Source organism: Catharus ustulatus, chromosome 9 (genome assembly GCF_009819885.2).
Source record: "Catharus ustulatus isolate bCatUst1 chromosome 9, bCatUst1.pri.v2, whole genome shotgun sequence".
In the NCBI taxonomy this organism is placed as follows: Eukaryota; Metazoa; Chordata; class Aves; order Passeriformes; family Turdidae; genus Catharus; species Catharus ustulatus.
In genome coordinates, this window is record NC_046229.1 from 9,048,681 (window position 1) to 9,067,956 (window position 19,276).

At 42.9% G+C, this 19,276-nt stretch overlaps 1 protein-coding gene across 1 annotated transcript in view; it reads left to right on the top strand.

Annotated features, from left to right (window-relative positions):
- The window catches only part of TRABD2B (TraB domain containing 2B), a 265,855-nt gene that overhangs the window by 207,392 nt on the left and 39,187 nt on the right, over positions 1 to 19,276 (top strand). The window contains exon 5 of the mRNA XM_033066866.1: positions 15,988 to 16,078. Coding sequence (XP_032922757.1) covers positions 15,988 to 16,078 — 91 coding nt within the window. The remainder of the gene's footprint in view (positions 1 to 15,987; positions 16,079 to 19,276) is intronic.

The following is a 19,276-nucleotide window of genomic DNA, read 5'->3' on the forward strand; positions in this document are numbered from 1 at the left end:
TGTTGTCAGTTGAAAGCTTCTCTGCGTTTCATGTATCCAGCACCGTTCAGGCCAGCTGGCAGTCAGCTCAAGACAATGATGCCATGATAGGAAAGATAGTCAGAAGTTGCCAAAACTATTAGACAGCACATCTGCCTGCTGGCTGCCAGGATCAGCACTGAGCTGCCAGCACCAGTCTCTTGGGTAGAGGTGGAAACACCTTCCAGTGTAATCCACATGTCACAGCTCTTCAGAGACACAAACAAAGCCTTCAGGTGGCATCAGGGTATTTCCACTGTTTCATCTTGTCCAGGTTAGTATCCCTAGTAACAGCAGAAATACCTGCTAGTTGCACCAAAAGTGATCAAGACTGTGCCAAACCCAAAATGCAAATTTATTCTTAAGTGCATTTCCTTCAAAACGTTTTGATACTTTGATGTTTTCTGCTTGGCTGTTGGTTCTGATAGCAAAGCAACTGTGAGGCACTGAATGAGAGCTGGTTTTCATAGAGAAAACTAGCTTTTTTCTGCTTTTATGCTGATAATACAAGTTCCCAGCACTGGTTGTTAGAATAGCACTGCTGGCAGAGTGAGAGACATGGAGAGACAAGAGGGATCATGTTTCATGGGCCATAAACTGGGGCACACTAAAATAATCCTCTCAGATATGGTCAACTGAATATGAATCCGTGTAATCTTGAACACACTCTACGTGAACTCAGAATTAATCATCAGAAAAAATGAACCCATGAACACAGAGCTGGATGTCAGGAGGAATATTTTGTTCTCATGATGAAATACTCAAGACCAACTCGTGGCATTGTCCTACAAAGAGCATCATAAAATCTACCCCAAAAGATGTCATTATGAATTATTTGCTGGGAGCCTGACTGTCCCTTGCTCAGTATATTAACATGCCATGTGGCATTTATTTTCCAAACAGATTAGGAAGTGCAAAGTCTGTCATTAAATAAAGCTCAGCTGGAAACCAGTAATGTTTTTCCCCCCTATAGAAGCCTTATTCCTTCTAAGACTGATATTTAGTAATCCTTTGAATTCATACTTCAAACAGCTTGAAAGGTGAGCTTTGGTTCTAATACTGACAAGTCTGTGAGTCTGATGTCTCCAAGTCTGGAAAAAAGAGGTGTCTGCTGCTCTGTTGGGGCTCCTCATCCTGGATGTGGAGTAAGTGATGAGCATTGTGGTGATGGTGGGAAAGACAGAGGTTACAGAATCCTGAAGTTCATTCCAAAGTTCAGTCATCACCAAATTTATAACGTATAGGCATGTAATGGGACAAATATGTCCTTCTGGGAGGAAAACAGATAATGCTTCTTTGAGGGATGGAGCAGCAAGGGCACAAACCAGTTGCTTAGCAAGGACTCCAAGTGAGTGTTTCTTGAGAGAAGGAGCCCAGGATCTCATCCACAAAGAAAATATTATCAAATAGAATTTTGATTTCTATTGTTTTTTTTCCCCCCAGAATAGGAGAAACTGTGGAACATTATTGTAGGATTCCCTAACTCTTGGTTCATTGTGACTTTGAATGTCTGGGGTCACTGTACAGATCTCTTATCATCCTCTGTATGATAATGGGTGGGTGATGCACAGACTTAACTCTTCCTTCTGGAGCCCATGATGTACCTCAGAAAGGAATGAGAGACAGAGGGGAGAGTGAGACTTCTTAGTGTGCCTTGGGAATTCATGACAGAACTCGAATCTCTCAAGGAATGTTTTTTTTTGTTTCCCTCCATTGGGAATTGGCTCTGACATCGTCAAAAACATTTTCAGAATGAGTCCCTTTCATTTTGTTGGCCTCACTATTGCTCTAGTCACTGACCCAAAGCCTTTTCTTTTTTTTTTTTTCTTTTGACGTTCCTGAGCTAATTGGCCTCAATGAAAAGTGGTTTCTTTCCTGCAGAAACTTGGCTGTGACAAAAAGTGTGGAGGTTGAGAGAAATCTGGGATAAGCCAGTGCCAAAGGGCTTATAATAATAGCCCAAAATAGTCAACCAAAATATAGTGTGAGTGCATCATAGGTGGAGTTCAACTGAATGAAAATTCTGCAGGGTTTGGGCACAAAAATGCCAATAGGGCTGGCAATGAATTTCTTACTTCAGTCAGGCTTATCTCAGTTTCATCCACTGAAAGGAGTTGATAATTATTTAACTGGATAATTATGGGCTGGGTTCCTTCAAAAAGGTACACTTTTGTCACAAGAGGCAAGTGGCAAGAGGCCACTCTTCAGGCAAGAGGATCTTGTCTGCTGTTCACATTCTGCTCACCTGTCATTGCATGTGCTCAGTGCTCTGGAGCTCTGGTATCTTCAAACCAGCTGGAATTAAGGACCCCAACTGCACAGGCATTTTTCATTGAATTCAATGAGCTTCTGATCAAGTTGCACACAAGGAGAAACTTTAAAGCATTGTAAATGAAAGTAAAGAACTAGACTGGACAGGTTTGCAGCCCCAGAAGCAAATTGGGCGCTGAGAGTTGAAGACAGAAGGAAGCACCATTTCCTCATGTAGTTTTCTGTAGCTTAAATCTCTGATCAGCTCCCTTGGATTCAATGGGAGTCTTGTTACTGACTTTAAGGAAAGAAGATGGGACTCTGCAAAGTGGTATTTTGGCTCTGAACCTCTTGTCCCTGGATCTGACTTTAACAGCCAGGGAAGGTCCCATGACCATGTTCAGGCTTTAAGGTATTACAAGCAGATCTCAAGAAAAAGAGAGATGCTGAGGATCAGGAATTCATCCACATTAGCAAGACCTGGACTTGGTCTAAAGCAGTGGAAATTATTTATGTCTTGTTTCTTCAATCTTGATGATTGAAGGAAAAATTATATTGGGTCAATGGTGAACAAAAACATTTTCATTCTCTCACCAAAACAAGCCTAGAAGAAAATTCAGGCTCTGCAAAGTGTTTAATTTAATGTCCATGTTTGTGTTCTTTTTGAAATTAAATGTATGCATATTCCATTTCAGGAAATCATTGCTGCATGCTTTGAAATAAAACTGGGATTTTAAAGTTTTGTTTTGTTTTGTTCTGTTTTGGAAACGGCAAAGGACAGTATTGCAATACTCTTAAATTCCTCATCAGTATTCCTAATGTAATTTGGGAAATATTTTGGCTAACAAAAAAAAATATTTTTGGGAGATGAATTACAGAGTCTAGACCATCCCCATCCCATGTTCATCTAGATACCAGTTCCATCATGAACTCTCTGTTTAATCCTGAGACCCACTGATTTAGCTGTAGAGCTGGTACGTAATACACAGACACTCAGCTTGAGGTCATAGCCAACAGAGATGAGGGAAAGAGAAAATGGGAATGCTCAGCTTGTCCTTACGGAAGCTTTCCTTTTTCAAAAATAAAGTCTTAGATGGGAGGGATTATTTTTCTTTTAGATAGGTGATTTTTTTTCCCCTCATAAAAATTCATTAATTCCTCTTCCTCTGAGTGATTTCTTCGTGAACTGTCTTTTGTAATCTTTGGGCCAGTTGCAGTGATGGTTTAAATCAGTGTGACTCAGCTAACACTATTTAGCTGCTAACCCATAAAGCTTCAAAACACACGAGCCCTGACTTATCTCAAGCAAATGACTGCTTCCCTGGAGCCGGCTGAGGCTGCTGCTGTTATTAAAGTTAAGCAGGAGTCTCCGTGTTCTGCTGTGCTCAAGTTTAAACAGTAAGGTGATGACACTTCTCTTTTGCTTTTGTAATTTCTTGGAGTTGTTCTCCTTCCCTTCGGTACGTGTGGTTTAAAAGCAGTCCATCATGTTGCAGACTCTATAAACTGTGGGTTGCTTAATTTGTGTGATTCATAACACAGGGGGAAAAAAAAAAGACCCATCATCATTCTTGGTATTACATCCAGCTCTGTTACCCAGAGCATTGACCTTGACCAGCTAATGATAGGTATTTAATATATGTGCATGTCTGTATATATAGATATAAATATTCATTATGTGAGGTCTGAGATCGTAAGGGAATGCTGGCAGTGCCAAGTTTTGTTCGATGGTTCAGGCCTCCAGCTGTGCCAAACTCTGGGTTCCCTTAATGTACCATTAAAAAAAAAAAAAACCCAGGCTTTGCTTGAATGTCATCCAGCTTTATTAAGAGAAAGATCAAGCGTAATCTTATTAAGCTTGTCACTCACAAACCATAAGGGTGCAGCCCTGGTGTGTCTGTTCGGTCCACATGTGTGAACAATTTTTTCCTCGTGATACTCAAGCAGGGGCTGTTATTCTTTAAAGAAGGCTGTGAATAACAGAGCTACAAATTGCAAGCTTGGTGATGTGCTCACACACTCGTGTGTTAACAGAAAGGGGTGAAGGCGGGGATTGTTTGTTTGGATTTTGACATGTTCCTCAAGCACGCTCGAACCCACACAACCACAATGTTTTTCAAAATCTGTTGTGTATATTTTGAGGTTTCTGAACTTCCATAATAACTTAGTCAGCTTTTGAATGTGACCATGTGTCAGAGTGGACAGCTGTATCAGGAAAACTTCACAGGAGCGCTGAATCTCCCTCTTTTTGGTTTCACTAGAAGTCTCCTCCCTGGGCCAATATGAGGGGATGTTCAGATAAATTGTGCTTGCCTTCATTGTTGCTCCTTTTCCCCAGTGTTAACAGCTGGGCAGCAGGAGATAACAGTGGAAACCACTACTGTTTACACCAGTGTAAAACCAGAGTACTGCAGTGGGGACTCAAATCAAATATTTCTGCTTGGATGTATATAGAAATTCTGTGTATTTACATAGAAAAAACCCTAAATTGAAACTAGTCAGGATGTTTGGCCATGTGGCTGAGAATAGATCTGTGTAGGTGAAACTCACAAAAATAACCAGCAATGAGTGGAATGTAAAGACACATTTGATAGTCTAATACAGAATAGATTTGTAATAAGAATTTCTTCATAGACATAGCATATAGTACTTGAGGAATAGAGCTTTCCATGTCTGTTAGAGCTTTTAGTCAGTTAAATTTTAAATTTTTGAGCAAGATATCCCTTGTCTGTGGGGATGTGGGGGCTTGATACAACTGTTTGCATGCCCAGAGTAGCTTACAAATGGAAGCATTTGCAGGATGAAGCTCATGTCTGCTGGGTTGGGATAGGTATTCATACAGCACCTTTGCAGCTGAGAATCTCTAACTACTGCAGGGCTGTGTTCTGTTCTTTTCCCACTACACAGATGGTCTCTCTGACAGGTAAGATTTACTGACCCTTCTGGTAGAGCATTTGCCATTGCTGGCTGGAAACTCCCCATCCTTCCACCACAGGACCTTTAGCCAAAGACTGTCTGTCCTTCACAAAGCATTTCTTTCTTCTGTTTTGCTTTTAAAGAAAGGAAAAGAACTAAGAAAATACACAGCCATGGAATCTCCTAATGCAGAGGATACTGACTGGATTTATACCAACATCCTTAGTGTCAAAGCTGATCTGATCAATCGTGCCCAGGCAGAGCTGATTCTGGTTTATGACATTTAGGTGTCATAAAAATGACCCAGTAAAGTGGGTACTTTCTAGCCCAGTTTTCTATTATTCCATATCTTTGGCATGCGTTGCATTTCAAAGGAGACACAGCTCCAGATGTGGGTGCTCCAGATCTTTTCCAACACCATGTTTATCTCAGGGTCTTGTAATACCATATTCAGCAGCTTCACAAATGTCTATAGGGTGCTTCTGCCTTCCTTTTCTCCTCAAGGGCACGAGTTTGTTGGTGTGATCTGTCCTGTTTTGGGGTTTGCTTCCCAGTGTCAGGACAGGAATGAATCAAGCAGCAAGCCTTGGGCTTGGAATGTAAGGTGGGAAACAAGTCTGAGTTTGCAACTCCTGGAATGCCACAGCAGCAGCAGCACTCTGAGAGTGTTTTGTGGACTCCTGGGGTTTGTTTCTCCTGCTTTCCCTCTGTGGAAGAACCTCAGCCCAGGGCCTCAAAGCACTCCTTGAAAAAGCCCCTTGCCTGCACTGGCAAGGCTCACTGTGATGCTGCAAAGGAATCCTTAGCTGAATTGTAAGGCTGAGGATGGTCTTTTAGGGCAGGTTTCCACGGTGGGGAGGAATGGATTTGGAGATGCCTGGTGTAGCCTGTGAGGTGGCAAATGATCTAGGTAGCACAGAGCAGCTTTCATGGAGCAATTAGCTCAACCCTTGCAAGTGGTGCAGCTGCGCCAAACTGCCTCGAGAGCAGCGCCAGCTCAAACCACAGAGCAGCACTACGTGTAATTGCCTTTAATCCATGATCAAGGACAAGCCTGGAACTGTGCCTGCTGTGGTGTGCTCCTCTGGATGGCAAAGGAGAAAGGGCTGAGTCCAAACTGGAGACCAGGTCGGGTTTGTTGTGCTCAGCAGGGACATGTCTCAGCTGAAGCAGAGGGGATCCAGCAGGAGGAGGGGACACACCTGGGACAGGTGAATCCAGGAGCTCCCTGCAGGACTTGGCCTCAGCTGCTGATGGACCATCCAGCCTCCAGCTGTTTCCCTGGCTGGGCAGCCTCCAGATGTTACCATCAGTGCTGTGCTGATTAACCTGGAAGAAAAGGCCATTTCCAGGTTGGGGTGACACCTCACCTCATTCGCTGCCTCATTTGTGAACTTTCGGGGGTGTTTTTCTGCAACAACAGTGACATCCAGTGGCCAGCTGGATTTTTCTGGGAAAAGAACGAGCTACAGACAGTCTTAACAATGTGGAGTTTTTTATAGATAAAAGAATCCTGACTAAGGAGGCTCGGTTTTGGTTTCCTTGAAGAGTTTCCCTTTTTAAAAAAGTTTGGTGAGATGGTTTCTGTTTTTCCATGTCTGCAGGGTAGAAAGCATCAGTACTGCCTGCTCCAGCAAGGAGTTTGTCCTGTGTCCATAAACTCCAGGGGGCTGGCAATTTGCTGAGGAATCACTCTATGATTCGTTTTTCACTTACACATCCACAATCCAAATAAACCACCAGAAAAGGGCTCCTGGAATAGATGAAGAAAGCAAAGTAGTCTGTCAAATAATTGACTGAGAGGTCAAAACCAGAAAGAACAAGCAAGGGTCCGTGCCCTGCCAACATGGAACTTTGATTTGTGGTTTTCAAACAGAAAATGACAGCTCATCTTGTAGTCTTTTGAAGTAATTTCACAGATTCGACAGACATTGCCCCCAACTAACTTTCCTGGAATGGTTTGATCTCATACTAGAGCAGATTACAGTTTTGTTCAATTCAGTTGTGCAAACCAGGGGAACTGGGGGAAGCAGGTTCAAAGCAAACACAGTGAAGTGCAGTTTCACACCAGGCTTGATTACATTGTGGACACAGTATATTGTAGGAGCCAAATGCATCCATGAGAGGCCAAAAAAGGACAGACTCAACAGTCCAGCTCACTACTGAGCCTGCAGTGATAGACCATGACCCTCACCCCCATTTATTTCCTATAAGAAGCCATTTAGTGCATTGTTATTACCTGCCAGAAGCCTTTGTCAGAGCCAAGCAAAGGTGCTGCATTTCATAACTCTGGCTGTGTGCTGAGAGCAGCTGAGGTCCCACATGGTCTGCTCCTTGCTGGAGCTCAGAGCTGTTCACAAGTTCACTGAGATACCCTGCTTGCAGAAAGCTGCCTGCCTCACTGAGGAGCTTTCCAAGGCCCAGAGCTGCCCTGAGCTCAGACTCCACCAAGCCCTTGAGGTGTTTTAGTGCTATGTTCACAGTTTCCTCCTTTGCAAAGAAGGCAGGAGTTAGGGAATTTAGTCTCTCCCCTGTACCCTAACCTTTGCCTGGCTTTGGCAAGCAGGTCCACGTGCATTCCAGACTAGTTGGGGATGGCTCAGGGGATTTGTGATGGGATATGAAACACTTCTCTCAGAGGCTGCTTGCCTTGCACTGGCTGTCCAGGGGGCTGGCAGCAACTTCTGTGGAAAGAGCTGATAACTGTGGTTCAGGTGGGAGAGGGTTGTCCCCTTCAGCAAGGCTGTACATGCACTAATAAGGCACCTTGGGTAAAAAAAGAGGCTGCATTTCCTCCATAACCATTCTCCATGCATCTCAGACTGGCTAAGCCCTGCCTTTACTCACAGTAAAACCTGGGGACTAAGTAAATCAAACTTCTATTTCAGCCCTGCCCACATAATTTTCCTCCTCCACATTTTTTGCCCTGGTAAGTTGGTGCAGCTTATACCAGCAAACACAACCAATACATTTCACAGAATAAACACTTCAAATATTCAGGCTTTGTTGTTTGATTCTCAAGGGATCCTATCTTTTCATTAATAATATATGCTGAAATAGTCATCCTGTGTTGGACCTTCTCTCTGTGGAAAACTCTCATGCCACATAAGTGAAGCAAGAATATAAAATATCCCCAATGGCCCTATACTCAACCAAAGCCCTGATCAACACAGCTCCCTGTCATGTGCAAACTGGCATGACAAGAAAGGTGAGGGACAGGGCAGAAAAGGGGGAGAGGGATGAGCTGTGTGCAGTGTTCAGGAGCTCCTGGGCAGTGGCTTGGTGGGTCCCCATGCCATGTCTGATAGACACCAGGGCTAAAGGAACTCCTTAGGCTCACATGGTCAGTGGAGAGACTTGCACAGAGGGCTCCTGTTCTTCCCAGACCGAGTATTTGAGATGTTGGATTGAATTGCTCTGTGGAGGTGCCATCCTTTCCTGTGAGACTCATTAGCACAGACCAGTCACTTCTTTGGAAATGTCTGAGGGAGTTACAGGCTGACACAGAGGCCAGAGGAGATGCTTAGGAGGTGACCTCACTTCATCTCTTGCTTGTGTTGTTTTTCTTAACCCAAGTGAAACAGCTGGTTTAGACTTGGAAGAAAATGGAGCACTTTTTTCCCCCCCAAAAAAATCATTTTATTGTTTACCACATGTGTTTAGGACAAGTCTGCTAGGGAAAGTGCTCCAAAACTTCAAAGATAGCAGAGAACTGAGTTGCTGAGCTCACATTGTGGCACTGCATTGAGACTGGAAACAGAAGGCTGTACCAGCAAGGAGCCAGTTCCAAACTGGTAATCTCTGTCTCACCTCTTGCTGTGCCTGTTGAGGAGTGTGCATTGCACTCCAGGGTGCTTCTGGAGAAGGATTTCCATGGTGTGACATTTGAGTGCCTCAACAATAGCTCTGTACCCTTTACAGAAGCGCTGCTCAGAAAGGGAGATCAGAAACTGAGAGACACGGGGGAGTTTATTATACTTGGGGGCAGCAAGGAAATAGAAGTCTGTGGGAATCTGTCTGTCCTTCAGATTGAGATGCTCCAAGTATAGAATTGCACGGCAGATCTCAGAGACACCCCAGGGAAGCACAAATCTGTGCTCTATTAGCCTGGCGTCAATCTGGAATAACCCCCTCAACTTTTGGCCCCTCATCTCTCCGTTCTCCCTCTGGCTATGGTGTGGCCTTCCTCCAGAGCTTGTTCTGTAAGTGCACTCGGGTGAGAGGGGAGAGAGGTGATTACATGCAAGAAAAGAATGAAGGGGAGCCATGGGAGGATCGCTGGACGTTGGAAATGCTGCACGCTTTGGCTTTTTATGTGTTACTGCTCTGATTCCCGTGACTGTCCAGAGTGGCTATGAGTCAGTTCCTCACAACTGCATAGAATAACAACATCAAACAGGAGGGAAAATGATTTCTCCATCTGCTTGGAGAACGGGTGGCATGATGTAAGGAGTCTATGATGAAAGCCTGCTTTACAAGACCATCGCACATGGATTGTGCAAAGTATTTTTTAAGGCATGCTTTGGGCTCGGACACTCCTGCCAAACAGGGGAGGAGGAAAGTTCATTCCCTGCATCTCCAGCTCTCCTTCACAGCTTTTTGCATAATGCTGCAATTTCCAAGTGCAAAACCGTGTCCTGAAGCAGAGAAAAAGCCAGCAACCTGGGGTGACAGACTTTTCTGGAAGGTGGGGCCTTTGATAGTCCCTTTCTCTTTGGAAAACCTGCAGAGCTCGTGTTTCAAACCTGAACACCAGCTCTGTTTTGTTACAACTGCTCTGGTGTGGTAGGGCTGCACTTCTCATCCTTTGGCATGGTATGGCTCACATTGTTCCATACCAACTGGAGTAGACTGGGGTCCTTCAAGCCATTTCCAGAAAATTCCCCTGTTGGAGCCCCACAAGCATGAATTTTGTTCATGTTATCAGTAAAATTTAAAATCTACAAATTCAGGCTGTCCTAAGATCATACTCATAGCAGATGCTGCATATCACCCACCTAATCCATTACCTGGTCATTCCTTGGAAAGACACTTCATATCAGAGGGATACTCAGGTTAGGGAAATCTTTCAGATACATCGAGATCCAACTTGAAAAAGCAAGATCTGCACAAATCCAGCATTGGCTCCTTGTCAAAGTGCATTCAAGATACTTACTCAAGACCATCCTTACCATTAGAGTGAGATTTCAAGGAAGAAAGTGATTCAAGAGCAAAGAGGAGCAATTGTCTGGCAGTGAGGGTCATAATGAAAAAGTTTTTAAAGCATGTTATCCATGAGCAAAGAAAGATGATGGACAAAGAATGAAAGGGAATTAAAAACTTGGAGGGTTTATCCACAGAACTGATTCCCCACCATGGGTCTGGAGCATCTGTCATGTGTGATGGCATGTGGTTCCCAGTAAATTCCTGCTGTTACCCAGAGACCTCAGGGTCAGACTGGAATGCTGTAGTGGAGAAATCAGCAAATTCAGATAAAAATCATTGCCTGGAGTGTTTCTGTAGCTCCTTACTACAGCCTCATCTTGACTAATTCATCTTCCAGCTTCCAAAATACTCAGCTTTGACCATTGCAGAATAAGAGAGATGGAGATGCAGTTTTGGAGGCAGCAGGCAAAGGAACCACAAACTGCCCTGACTGTGCAGGGGCAGCTCTCAGCCCTTTGCATTTTTCCCTACACTAATTCTTGTGAAACCTTTCTACCATAAACACTGTGGTGCTGCCAAGGCGTTTGAGAATCAGCATCGAGGGAGAAGGAGGAATAGAGGCTGCTGCCTCCTGATTGCAGAGCAGCCCAAGGTCTAAATGGCAGCAAAACGTTATACATAACGTCTGATTCACTGCGTGGAGAATGTAAAGAATTGAGACCTCCCGACACAGTTTACATTGGCCCTTTTTATGACTAATTGTGCAGAAAATAGCTCTGCTTGTAGTGTGCATGGAAACAGTTCAGATTTCTGCTGTGTGTCAGCTAATGGCTAGCAAGGCTTTTTTAGCACGACTTCAAAGGCTCTGGCAATGGAGGTCCTTTGTGAGGGAATTATCTCCTGCTCCTTTGTACCCCGTTATCCTTCTAAGCCATGGAACAAAGGATTGCGAAACAAATAGACAAAGTAATTTGTAGTAGATCTCTAAACCTAGATAAAGTACATAACATTTGCTTAAAAACATTTTTTCTGCTTCTGTCATCAAAACACGGTTATAATTTTTCTGTGTTGGAACACCCAAGTTCATCTAACTTTTGAGGGATGCAACCTGATGCTTAGGTTATTGAGGAGGGTCACTGGGATGGCTGAAATGGAAAAGGAGAGCTTTAGTTTATGTGGTCAGTTAGAAAATACATGGCTGTCAAGAGTTGGCTGAGAAGTGTCTTTCTCTCTGCCTCAGGATATTCCACTAAGAAAGGAAGAAAGTGCATTCTTTCAGCAGTGTGTTTGTGCATGGATGTGCTTTAAGGATAGCACCTATATTTCACATATTTATGCATGTTTTTTAGTTAAAAAACCCAAAATGATGGTTCTTTCTTTCTTTCTTTTTCTTTCTTTCTTTTTCTTTCTTTCTTTCTCTTTCTTTCTTTCTTTCTTTCTTTCTTTCTTTCTTTCTTTCTTTCTTTCTTTCTTTCTTTCTTTCCTTTCTTTCTTTCTTTCTTTCTTTCTTCCCGTGAAAAATGAAACCCTGACGAGATAAAGAAACGCATTGTATGGATCTGCTTTTTGTAGTCCAAAGCACAGTTCTTAATTAAAAATAAAAAAGCAAACCAGGGGTGGAAGGTCTGTGATTAATGTTAGCAACCATGCTGTATAATGTGTTCCCCCACTGTCTCCAGATCCATATCTTGAAAAAACAATATGTGAGAGAAGGGAGAATAATCTTGGCCTCATCAAATTTAGTAAGAATCCCCCTCTTAAGTGCAGCAGCCACACTGACCACTCCACTGTGTTAGTGTTTGTGCTCAAATGACTGTGTTTAGCACTGGGTCTTGTCCTCAAGCAAACCCCATGAGTATCTCCCTTTCCTCAGAGGGTGAAAGGATTGCATCCACACCTGGGCATTTTTAATCTTAGACTGTTAGGGCTGGCTGCTCTGCATGTCTCCATGCCCAAGCACAGACTTTCTCTTCAGGTCCCTATGTAGAAAATCTTTTGTGTCTGCTTTCTCTCCTTTTGCACTTCCATGGATTTCCCAAGGCAGCTGATGTTCTGACCTCTCGGATCTAGTTTTCATCAGCTGTCAAGATAAATTTGGTTAATACTCCAGGAATGGTTTATTCAGGTTTGGACTGAAGAGGGAATAGTGATGGAAATGCAAGATCGTTCCCCTGCCTCTCTCACCTGTCTGATATGTCTCTGGATGCACTAAATTTTCAGTAGTTGTACTTTCTTGACATTTTTCCCAGGCCAGGAAGAGAAATTTTTAAAATATTTAAGCAGAAGCATAGATACACACACACACATATATATAAAGCTCATTTATTTTTTATTTATAAATAAAAATTAAATCCACTGATTTTTATAAATAGTATGACATATTCTGCATATTCTATTTGCACATATGAGCAGCCAGAAGCAGCAATTTGATGTTTTTCACTGATGCTGAGATTAATTGTCTCTAACATGCAGGTTATTTTGTTTTCATCGCATGCCATAGGCAGTTAAAGTATTCTGTTGCTGTCAATATCTAACAAGTGAGTCCTTATCTCAAGTTGTGGGTGACAAGGGAGAGTTATTTTATGTAAGATATTTCTCACATAGGAGATTTTCTTGGATTTTAAAACTGGAAAGGATAATTATGATGGACTTCACAGCAGGAGGCAGGCCAAGAAAATCCTTCCAGGAATTATTGAACCTGTCATGTTTCACATTACCTACCTATACTGCACCTCTCAAGTGCCACCTTTTTCCTCAAACCTTCCTCTTCCACATCTCTGATCCTGAGGAGCTCCTTGCCATGGGATAACATGGATCACTGCTGGGAAATGTCTGTGTTGGGTGGGAAATTACGTCATGCTGAGCATGCATCATTTATGTCATTATTTCATGTTTTCAATCACTAAAGTGGAACATGATTTAAAGTTGCTTGTGGTGTGCATGAGTTAATGTAAAATGAAGAGGTGGATACAAAACCAATATGTGAATTCTGACTGGACAGGAAAGTTAAGATAAAGAGAAATCAGAAATCTTCAATTAGGTACAGAGGATGTATTAACAGGGCAAGCTGGTGGTGAGATGGGGGGTAGTTTACCCAGATGCACATGGGATAATACAAACAGGTAAATTTTAAGCAGAGTCTAAAGGTTAAGTTTTGCAAAGACTTGCTCATGCCATTCCCTAGTTAGTTGTTAAAATTTTGGGCTCTGTTGATATATGTGGAATGGAGAGTTATTTGGGGGTCAGCTCAAAGATGGATTTTCATTTTGATTTTTTTATTTCTTTTTATTTCTGGAGCATTGAAAATATTTCAGTATGTGTTGGATTGTGGAATGCAATGAAATAACTATCACGTTCACATGGATATTTGTAATTACAATTTTAGTTTATTTGGGAATTTGAAGTTGAGGGGTGTTTAATGGAAGCTGACATTCCTTCCAGTTAGGAAAGGCAAAATTAAAAGAACAAACCTTATTGCCATGCTGCACAGCAGATCACCAGTCCCAGAGGCTGGCAGCTTTCATCATGGCATCCGCACAGAGGGCAGGAATGGGAAGTCCAGGAAATGTCATCTTTTGGTCTTCATCACTTGAAGGGACGTGCAGGCTCTGCTGAGGAGCTGGCATTGGTGACAGAGCTACCATTGTGGGGATGGGGAGTCAGAGCTTTTGCATAGTTACTTTTTTCCCTGGGTTTAAAAGAGTTAAAATTGGTTTCTCTTGTGCTGTCATGTTGTCAAAGATTTGCTGGATTCAGGACAATTATTTACATTAAGAAATCTTTTGGCATTTAAGACTCTGGCTCAGGGAAAATAAAGTGGACTCGGAAACATCTCGGACTCTGATACCTTTGACTTTGGTTCCTCGGTGTCACTTTGCCAGTGACAGAATGGGGACCTTTGTTTGCCTTGGCCACTGCATAAAAAAACAGGATATGATCAAATCCAGTTAATCATTCACAAATGTCTCATTTCTTGAATCTCTGAGGGTGTATAACACATTTTTGGGACTGTTCTTTGCTGCTTTGGCTTTTGTTATAAGTAAGTTAGAAAGGGGAAAATCAAATTTTGAGTTTTCTTAAAAGGAAGTGGAGGAATCCTGGAACACACTAGGGCTCTGCAAATGTACATTTAATCATTTAAAGAAATGTCTTTTGGCTAAAAGCTCTTACCAGAGCTTGCAAGTTGCACTCAAAGCCATAGAGCTACATCATTCCAACAACTGAGGCGAGTTAGCGCCCTTGTTGGCAGCGGGAGCAGGGGGTGCAGGCTGAGCAAATCCTGGGGGCTGAACGCTCTCAAATTCATCAGGACCTTGTGCAGTGTGGGTGAGCAATCCCCAGGGTGACTCTGCTGGTGGCTCCTTGCACAGCAGTGTCCTTGGAGGTAGTCTCAGGCACATCTTGCCTGCCTTGGTTTTTTCAGTGCAAGGCATTTAGCTCTGCTGTGGAGCTGGGCAGTCAGAGACAGCTCCTGCAAACATTTTCTCTGTGCTTCAGGCAAGCACACACTCTGCATGCAGCAGCAGCAAACCAGAGGAGTGAGTTCTTACACCCTAGAGCTCCCTCCTCAGAGATGCCACAGGGCACACGGAGGCTTGAGCACATTCCCTGTGGTTGGTGTGTCCAGGGCTGGCAGCGAGGTGCAGTGACCTGGCTGTACATGGGACCACCCAGCCCTGCAGAGCTGGAAGCTGATGGATATAATGCATACAATGGAGGAGGATTGTTCTGTCTTTCCCCAGTGTCAGTCATGGCTGCTGTTGGAGACAGGTTACAGTGCTGTGTGGAGTTTAATAAACCTGTTTGTGGACTTCTTGTTTCCTTACTTTATATATCCAACTCATCCTGCAAACAGAGGGGACTCTGACAATAAGTGGAAAGCTTTGGCTGGATTACACTGCCTTATTGAGTCTGTGCCCAAAGCCCTTTGAGGGCTCCCATTGACTCCGGTGGGATTTGGTTCAGACTTCAAGTATATGGGACTCCCTTGAGTAAACTCTTTGAAAGCCTGTACACACTGCAATACTTACTGGGCTCCTTGTTACTTCTGTGAGTAGGAATGTGACCTTTACACTTCTAACAAAGAGCCCTGAATTACAGGACTAAATCTTCTTGTTTTGAGAGAGATAAGGTTACCATCCCAGCTCCTCCAGCCCCACTGTGCAGGTGGTTGAATGGCTGATGAGCCAATTCCTGAATCACTGTGGCTTTAGTCAGACAAGTGCTCAACATGCACTACAGCAGCTTCAGACTCTCTTCATTAGCAGATGTCCATGAACAGTGATGGTCAGGGCTGTAAGTAAGATGTTCTGTTCCATGAGTGAAAGCCCTGGTAATATCCCTTTGCCACTGTAGGGTCATTCTGATCTCCATGTTGGCAAATTTATTTAATCCGTGTGCAAATTAAAAATGGGCACGATGGAAGGCAAGACTAGCAACCCATCTAGGTTTGCTATTATCTACCCAGTCCCTTGGCCATGTGAGGGGAGGGAGGGATAAATGAGATGGAAGAAGAAAGTGTTTGGGCTGTATGCTCTCCTTTCCACTGGTCTAGTTTATAGTACCCTTGCCTCCCAAAACTGCTGTTCCAACAGGAGAAACTCAAGTGAGTGAGAGTAGTGGTTTGATTGACAGTGCTATTTTCTACCTGTATTTTAGGTCACTTCCTGGGTAACAACACTGTGATTGATGTACTGAGACAAGCAGGATTTGAAGTGGAGCACACCCCTCCTGGACAACCAATTGGAAAGTAAGCAGCTGCCCACAGATTATTAATCACTTTCTCTCCTTTTTTCTCTCCCTTTTTCTGTGACTAAGCAAGATTATTGCATTAGTATAGGAGGTGGGTGAGGAACCTCCCTTTCCCACCCAATTTCCAGACAAAAAGTTCATTGTAAAGCATCCATTGTGTGAGTTTGGAAACATATGGAGCCTGACTGGCTGGTGTTTTTGTGGGTTTTTTCCACTTGGGGACATTATTTATATCACAGCTGCTTCATTATACCAGCTCAGAAGTGCCATGGTTTCTCTAAAGAAATATCTCATTCAGCTCATTTTCCCTCAGAGCTGTTTCTCCTTTTGCTCTCCGTGGGGTTTTTGTTGCTTCTCCATTGCAGACCTCTCTATCAGGCTGCTGTTCTTCAGGTGGAATTTCAGTTTTTCCTGAAGGACCACATTTAATGTAGCAGATGCACCTTTGAAAGTGTGTTGGGCAGGTAGAGAGCAATTCAGTATTCCCTGAGCTTCTCCATCTATCTGGTCAAGTAAAGCAAGCAAGAAGGACTGTTCAACAGGCTCTTGGCAATCTTCATTAGTATAAAATAAAATATGGCACAAAATTAGCATTAGCTGGCAAAACAGACTTTCTTCATCTCATAGACTTTTCTTTTTCCTGGCCGTTTAAATGAGGTCTCTGTCTGAAGAAATCACAGACAATAAAACCATGAGGGCTGGTGAGAGACCTTCTAGCTTTGCAAAATCAGCCTTTCCCCTACATTCTGCAGATAAAATTTGGCCAAGGCTGCTCTGTCACAGGATTGTTATCCTCGTTAGGAGAAAGTGTTAGCAGCATACTCCTGTCCCTGGTGGGCAGACATGACATGGTCCAAAACCGAGGTGAGTCTCAGTGAGGAGGATTAATGGCAGAGGTAGTAGACCATGTCTGAAAAAGCTGTGTGTAATCTAGTTGGAAAATCTGGCTGATCTAACCTTGTTTGGGAAACATCCGCAGTGATTCATATAGAATATAATATAGCTCAACTGTACATAAGTGTTCTTTGACAGAGCATTTATCCTAAATGCTTCTTGGAATCTGTTGAGCAATAAAAGCATCGTCTTAAATAACAATGGGGGAAAGAGGAAGAAAAGGCTGTTAAACACCACCAGTATGAGCATATATTCAGAGGAGATTTAAGAAGCACTTTGGCAGGGGGAGAAAAGTCACCATGGTGTAGGAGGAGCAGTAAACACTGTAACAGTCTGGAGCTGGACATTTTTTACTAAAACCAATCAAAAAAAAAATAGCAAAACAGAAAAATCAAGCAAACTATAGCAGAACAGCTGAGCTGTACCATTCCTAGGTTTCTGACAAAGAAACTTTCCACTCAGGGAAGCAGACGCTTTCTTCAGCAATTTTCATTTAGTTGAAAGTATCGTCTTCCCGTGAAAAGTGTTTCAATTGGAAATTGTGAAACTATTAATTTATTGGCTATTGCAAGCCCTCGAGAAGAACTAAAGATGCAGTGGTGTGAGAGAAGTCCAAGAACAGTCTCCGCTCTCTGGTGTTAGGCTGTGTCTGTACACATCATCACAGACTCGAAATAAAGGATAGGGCAGGAAACTTGACTCAAAGCCAGTGCTTAATGTTCACTTATTTGCAGAGTGGGGCACCTCTGTGTGCACATTCCCCTGCCTTGGCAGCACTGTCTCCTGTTCATGATGTCTTCCCTAGAATTCCCAATCTCTGGGGGAAATGCACCTGAAAGCGAGAGGGCTTGGGCTCTGCCTAGATGGATGAATGGTCCTACAGTGGGTAACTTCTGTTCCCAGCTCCAGAACATTCTGTTGGGCAGGTTGCCTGGACTAGAACCCTTAGAGTCTGCTCTGAACATGGAACATACAGAACTTTAATAAAGGGTAAAGGTTGTGCAGGAATACTGGATGGAGTTGAGAGAGAAAACATGGTTGCCCCCCATAAGGATTAGATGCTCTGTGAGTTTTACTGTGGTCTGATGGTAAGGTGTAGATGAGAATAAAGGAAAAAAAATAAATTGCATAGCAAAAAAGTCCAGAGTTGCCACTAGACTGAATTACTCAAAGTGCAAAAACAGCAGAAAACTGTAGAAATTGTGAATAAGGAGCATTTAAATATATTCACAGGAAACAGCTTTCTGACTTTAGAAGAAAAAACACTCTCTAAACTGCACATTAGGGACTGTATTGTCATTTTCCTGTAACTGGGGCTGTATCAGAAGTGCTTGGGGCTCCCCCTTAGAAATGAGGAGGCTGCTGCACAACATTTTGTCTCTTTTTTTATAGAATAGTCTGTATTTTATGATTTCTGGGTGAGCTGCAAAAGACAGTCTAGCCAAACACAGTATGACATCGTGATGGCACGACAGCTTAATAGTAGTTGTGTTGTTTATGTTTATGTAGTATTGTCATGTTGCTGTAATTGAGTGTCTTAAGGAACCTTGCATTTTTGTCTAGCCTTCCTTTTTTTACTCATCTCTTTCCTTTTTAAAAGATTAAATAAAAACAGTTGAAAGGCCAAGAGGAGGAACCATTTTTCTGTAGTGACTGTAGTAACCAAATATATACATAGAGCAAACAAACAGAAGCTCAACAAATTTTGAGCTGCTCACGAAGCAGAAATTGTTTTGTGGGTTTCAGAGGTTACAGAGGTGCAGGTGTTTTCTTCTTGATTCCTGTGGAGCCATACATGAAGAGGTATTTCTGTCCTGTGCTCAAGCCCAAAAGTGACATTTCTCCTTTACTTCCAAATAAGTTGTATAAGGGAGTCAAGCCCACTGCGTTGCATTCTGGCATTGACAATTGAAAAATTGGATAGTGTTCAGGGAAGATCAGCTGGATTCTAAAGTGGAGTTTGGGGGGGTAGACAGCACATGGAAAAAATGCAAGGGTTGGAAAAAAAACTGAAGCAGCTGCATGCTTATGTTTTGGCAAAGGGAATTTAAAAAAAAGTGATGTGGACAGACTGTATGCAGAAGAATGAAGATGAGCAGTTCAAGCTGGCACACAGGAATGTTTAAAAGTATATCAGATTGAATTTGAGGGTGGTTTTGGATGAATAGCAATGATTCCTTGACAGTGATTTGCAGGACAGTTTTTCTCAGGTTAAGTAACAAGCCCCATTATATGAAAGTAACTTTAGCAGACCCCTCATGCTATGTCCTACTTACTACCTTGCCAAAAAAGCAAATGGTAA